Here is a 6000-nt window from a genome sequence, read left to right as displayed (position 1 = left end):
AAAGTTCTTGACAAAAACATAGTAGTAATGACAATAGAATTCCTAATCCTCTAACATAAACTAATCAATCATAGTGAATTACTTGATCCTCGATCCTTGAACTTCGATCACAATCCTTGATCTCTAACCTTTAATGTCATCACTAACATCTCACACATAAACTCTTGATCTATCTACTCATTATCAATTTCTCTTAATTTTGATGTTCAAAAATTAATTTTCACTCCTTAAAATTCTGACAATACTCAAATTCTTTCAATAAAATAAACTTCAATTTCAAACATTTCTGATTTATGTTATATTAAACTGCTAAAAGCTCTCTTTATTAATAATATAATCTAGATTTACAAATATTCATCGAATGCATACAATATTAGCATTAAATATTTAACATGGATAAAACAATCACAATATTTTTCTGTCCATCATTAGAACATAAATTATGTTCTAAAGAGAATTACGGTAAAAATACTCTAATGCAAAATGTTTAGCAAAATGTATTACATAATGTGCATTATAAAGGCATGACAACTTTTTAACATAGTAATCGCGTTGTCCGAGAAAATTTCCATAGCAGATTTCAAAGAGTATATACATCTCCGGGAACGAGAATGCATGCGGCAAATACTAAAAAGGTAAACAAAAAAAAAAAAAAAAACAGTAGCTTAAATGGAACTTCAGTCATCTCTTCAACTTCATCTTTGTACGGGGCAGGAACTAGGCTTTGTCTCACATGCATGCAGAAATGTAACAAAACAATCATCACACAAACGCTTTAAGTAAAGGATGAATAATAACAATCAGAAGAGATGAATGATAGACAATATTGAGTTTTCAATTGATGCTTATTGGAGATAATAATATAATCAGATGAGAATCACCTAGTATATGCTCTAAACAGGATTGGATAATGAATTCTCAACAAAGACAGTGAAAATTTGAACAGTTGCCATCAAAATACTGAGGACTATAAACAGAAGCAATGGAGGCTTGTGTAGTCACTTCCAATAGCTAATGAGGAGTCATTTTCAGGTTTTCCACTAGCCTGATCAACGTATCTCACCGCTTTGTCTGTTGCTTCTGCTACTGCCAAGAGGGGCAGAACTCTGACTCGAGAGTTGCACATCAGATAACGAGATAGAACCACCTTGTGAGAAAATTAGACCGACAGAAGTACCAGAAGAAGGTATTCTGGCTGAAAGGGATTCCTTTTTGGACCCAGACATCAGTTCAGGCCGAAGCTCTGAAGATGTTGTAGAAGGAGCCAGTTGAGACAGCAAAGACCCCACCGGGTATGGAGTAACTGGCACATCAATGAAAGAAGATACCGATGGACTGTAGCTCAAAGATCCCAAAGGATGGTCAAATTTGCATGTGGAGCCAAACTTGCAATGCCCGTTTTGCAAATAAAAAACGCAAGGTTGTACGCCCTGTTTTCTAGAAAACAAATTAATTAAGAAAAATCCCAAAAAAAAATATAAAAAGCAAATTGTAATGCTGCAATGAAACATGAGAATGTGCTTAAGAACAATTAAATCTTCCACATAAAATTAATGCATTCAAACCACTAACAACTCTAAACACTAGTGTAAATGAGATGAAAAACAAATATACGAATGGATGACCCTATAAACACTAATTCTACAAGTGCGTAACTCCATTGTAAATAATTTTATTTGCACATGCATTTCGGTCACAAATGAAGATTATTTTGCATGAGATCTATGCAAGGGGCATCCTGAATCCAAAACGAGTAACTTGTTCTATTGTGATGTCCAATAGCTCAGTAAATAGCATGTTTCCTCAATAAGGAAGAAACATAGTTTACCACAACCAAAATTTACTTCCAACGGAACTATAAATCCAAATCCTTTCTGCCATAACCCCCAGTTCAGATCCTATGTTTCCATCACATATCCCTCCAAACATAATGAAACTTTAATCACGCAACTAAAGATAGAACAGCAACTAACCGTGTCACAATTTGGCATCATGGACATCACTACATTGGCCATTTCAGTGGAAGCAGGAAAGGCAGAATTTTTATATTTTTATATTTCAGACATATGAGCAAGTCACTTTTATGCCATATGAATTTAAAAAGGAAACTAGAGTGAATAGAAGCTTTTAAAATATATGATCAAGAGTACAATCTTAGCTATCCCCATTCTTGTAAATAAGAAGTTACATTCCACATCTCGGGCCTAAAAGGCTCGTGCAGACAGCTTTATACATACATATTTATATTATGTTCTGTCAAGGACCAACTCTAATCGTGCAAAGCAAAAGTTTAATATTGTCTCTTACTCCAGGTCAATTGCTGTCCATGTTGTTCCTAGTGCAACTGAAGCCACACTATGAGTTAATTGCTATGCAGGGATACTTTAATACTATAAGGGCCAAGGTACAAAAAGAGCAGCTTGTCTAGACTACCTACAAATTTTTTATTTCTAATGAGTAGGAAATAATAGTGATCCCTGAGCAGAATAGATGTGTTATTCATACATTTGTCATGTGTAGATATGTACATTTTATATGGATAACATCATAAATTATAACTGTAACTCTGTAAAGTACCATACCACTTAAATTTAAATAAATCTAAGAATGTTAACCAGACAATAAGACAAATAATCAAATCAAGTGAGTAACCATACATACCGGTCGTAAAGGAAGTCCAATTGAGCTAAGAAATGGCCGTGCAACAATATGGTCCCGAGGATGATGATATCGACAAGCTAATCCAAATTTACAGTCCCCCGTTCTCAGAAAGTATTGGCATTCGGGTTCACCGGGTCTTTCAGGAAATAATTGATCCTTAAGTATGTTTCCTGAAGGTCCAGTAGTAGAGGACAGCGGAGTATATGGTCTAGCAAAAGCTGATGTTGGTGATGACAATTGGGTCACTCCATATAAAGAAGTGGCCCCAACAGCAGGTTGAGCACCAGGAGATAGCACAGGACTTACAGGTGCCTACACAAATTAAAATTTGTCAGAAGAAAGCAACTTCCAAATGAAGAAAAATTGACTTTTCACTTTGCACACATGTCCCTCTCACCGAATAAGGACTCCATCCAGGAAATTGCACAACCCCTGGAGAAAGAAGTACAGGACCATAAGCCCCTTGTACATAGGAACCAGACAATACAGGGGGCCTGGCCACTCTCAAGTTTGCCGAAGCTCCTGCATACTGTTCAGGCACAGGAACGGTAGGAGACTGCACCTGTTGATAAAATTGAGGTGCAGATGCTGGCAATGGTGTGCCAGCAGGTTGAGGATGATGGAATTTACAGGTAACACCAAATTTGCACTGCCCCGTTTTTAAATAATAGGAGCACTCTTTCTCACCCTGTTCAAACAAAAGACAGTTAACAATTGCATTGTTTGCTGCGAGCTACAGGTGGGGAGAAGAACAAAAAGAAGAGTCATACCGGTCTTAATGGGTATCCGTAAGTATTTAGTGGAGCTTGACTTAAATATCCACCTCCATTTTTTGGATGGTGGAATTTACAGGATGCTCCAAATTTACAGGTTCCAGTCTTTAAATAGTACTGTTAACCAGAATGACCAAGAAGAATAAGTATAACCATTTTAAATTGGAAAGATACGAGTTAAAAATTTGCAGATTTAACATAAAAAATCATTTATGGAAATAAAACAAAAACCAAGACCTGACATGGAGGTTCCCCCACCCGTTCAGGGTACTCCCCTGTAGCTCTTACCGCCGCAACAACCTAAGCAGCATTTGACTCAACTGAGTCAATTCATATTCATACACTTTAGCAATAAGATGAAATAAAATACTCGCTATCTACATAAACATTCTTCTAACTCTCTTTTTTTTCTAACTAAAATAGACTTATGCAACACAACAAGACTATCCTTCAAACCGGATTCCCACTTTCAAGTGGCATTTCACATTAAGAAAGTAAAAATTAAATACAACTCTCCTCGCTAAAAAGGAAAAGAATTAACTAAACAGTAAATGAACATTCCTACACAACATCGACCTTCAGAAATAAGCAATAAAACCGACACAGAGCCAAAAAAGGCACGAAAACAATGCCTACTACAAAAACAAAAAACACTTGCATGAAACTCTAACCTAATGCAGAATCTCAAAGTGATGGAAAGGGTTACCGCAGCACGATCACGAGGGTGATTGTAACGACACCTGCTACCGTATCCGCACACACCGGTTCGCATATAATACACACAATTGGGCACGCCGGGCCGCTCCGGGTAAGATTCGCCACCACCGAGGGTTAAATGCCACATGGATTCTACAGAAAAACCAAAACCCTAATTAGAAGCCACTGAAAACCCCCCAAAATAACACAGCACAGGTTGGAGATTAATAAAAGCTAACAGACGAGAAGAGAAGAGAGAAAGACCTTCGAGAGCAGCGTCGATGCCCGGTGAAGGCCATTCGGGTTGGTTGACCGGGTTGGATCCGTTCCTGACGGGGGCCCGACCGTACAAGTCCATGGAAACGGGTTTGTGTTGGAGTGTCTGAAGTGAAGAAGGTGGTTGGTAGTAGAGAGGCGTTAAAGGATGTGGAAGATCGGAGAGCTGGTGTTGTTGGGTGGCTTGGAAGCGGAGAGACAGAAAAGGGATTTTCACAGCTTCACTGTACAGGGCGTGCGTTGGAGCGTGCGTGTGTGCGTGTGAGTGTGAGAGTGAAAGAGTGTGTGTTTTGTTTTGCTTCTTCTCTCTGACTAGGACTGTACGGTCTCTTGTTGTGATGGGCTTTTCAGCTCCATTTTCTTTCGCTGTTTTTCTTGTATTAATTCCGGTTTTTTGTTCTCTTCATCTCTGTCTACCCGCCACAGTTTAAAATCAGAAAACGGGGTTCACACTTAACCAGTAACCGACACTCATCCTTTTGTAAAGTGACGTAACTCTCCTTCCACTTTTCACACACTTATATTATTCCATTCCAATATAATATAATATTACATTCTTAACATAAAGTTCTATTTTAATTCATTAAAATAATAATAGATAAAATTCAAGTTAGCTAAATGAATATAACAAGTTTAGCTCAAATTAAATTCAAATTCCAAGGTGATTTGATTTCACTCATTTTCACCCGTTAGAAGTATAGTTTTGTGGACAGATTTCTGATTGAACTGTTTAAATTCTAAGCTGTTTTTCTTTGTGTGGGGACAAGAGAAGGGTTCCCAAATGCCGTCTGAGAGCGTGCCTCTTTATTTTTTCATAACTAAGTTTTGTTTATTACTATAATAATTCAGAAAGCTGGACTCATCTTCTTGTATTTATGCTGAATCACATCTACATCTTACTAGTTTTAGAATAATATACAATTCTTGTGCATTTTTAATAAAGGTTTTTAATCAATTGCATCACAGCTCTCTTTTTGTATTTTATTTAAAAGTAACATCTACTAAAAATTACATAACTTTTACAATTAAAATTTTTAAATATAAATATACAGATTACTATATAAAAGAAAATTTAATAGTTTAATGATAAGAAAGTTACTCTAATCTTGTATAAATTCTCCTTAAATAAATTTTTATTTTAATAAATAAACAGTTCCACCTTTTGTCTTGGTTACATATATATTTTTATAAAAAAAAACACACATAAATTCTAAAATGAGTTAATAATAGATTTAATCATATTGTGAATGGGTATTTACTTATTTTAATACTAGAATATATTTTCTAAAAATGTAACTTTTATGATATTTTCTAAGTAAATCATTCATTTTTTTTGTTGATAATACTTGTTATTTTTATATTTAAAATTTTCATTTTTATTTTTGCATAATTTTTATTTACGTTTTACATAATATGGTATTTTTAAATAAAACTAAGAAAGTGAGTGTTATTTAAAAAACAATCTAAGAATTAAAAAGACACTAATGTCATGTGTTAACAACATAAAATGTTTGTCATGGGTTAACAGAAAATATGTAGGTTGCTATTCTGATTAAAACTAGAAGATTCTTAAGTTATTTAGTAACGAACGAAA

The 6000-nt window shown here is 35.3% G+C and overlaps 1 protein-coding gene across 1 annotated transcript; it reads right to left on the bottom strand.

The window, feature by feature from the left end:
• Positions 1-774: 774 nt before the first annotated feature.
• LOC148194342 (zinc finger CCCH domain-containing protein 32-like) lies at positions 775-4816 on the bottom strand. Its single transcript, XM_047314848.2, has 7 exons — positions 4395-4816; positions 4141-4283; positions 3672-3734; positions 3432-3551; positions 3059-3349; positions 2662-2973; positions 775-1430 (listed from the first exon to the last, which is right to left on the bottom strand). Exons 1-7 carry the CDS (start codon positions 4486-4488, stop codon positions 1050-1052), a joined length of 1404 nt encoding a protein of 467 aa, XP_047170804.1. The 5' UTR covers positions 4489-4816; the 3' UTR covers positions 775-1049.
• Between the last annotated feature and the right edge of the window lie 1184 nt (positions 4817-6000).

This window comes from Vigna umbellata, chromosome 8 (genome assembly GCF_029865625.1).
Source record: "Vigna umbellata cultivar VRB3 chromosome 8, Vumbellata_1.0, whole genome shotgun sequence".
Lineage (NCBI taxonomy): Eukaryota > Viridiplantae > Streptophyta > Magnoliopsida > Fabales > Fabaceae > Vigna > Vigna umbellata.
The sequence above is the reverse complement of the archived record's forward strand: the minus strand, read 5'-3'. Positions and strand labels throughout refer to the sequence as shown.

Bases quoted from the DNA above. Each gene is read 5' to 3' on its own strand.
- LOC148194342 (XM_047314848.2), bottom strand. From the start codon at position 4,488: ATGGACTTGTACGGTCGGGCCCCCGTCAGGAACGGATCCAACCCGGTC. The intron at 4,284-4,394 runs GTCTTTCTCTCT...GTTTTTCTGTAG, and splicing joins CATCGACGCTGCTCTCGAAG to AATCCATGTGGCATTTAACC. The intron at 1,431-2,661 runs GTATGTATGGTT...TCTAGAAAACAG, and splicing joins TTGGACTTCCTTTACGACCG to GGCGTACAACCTTGCGTTTT.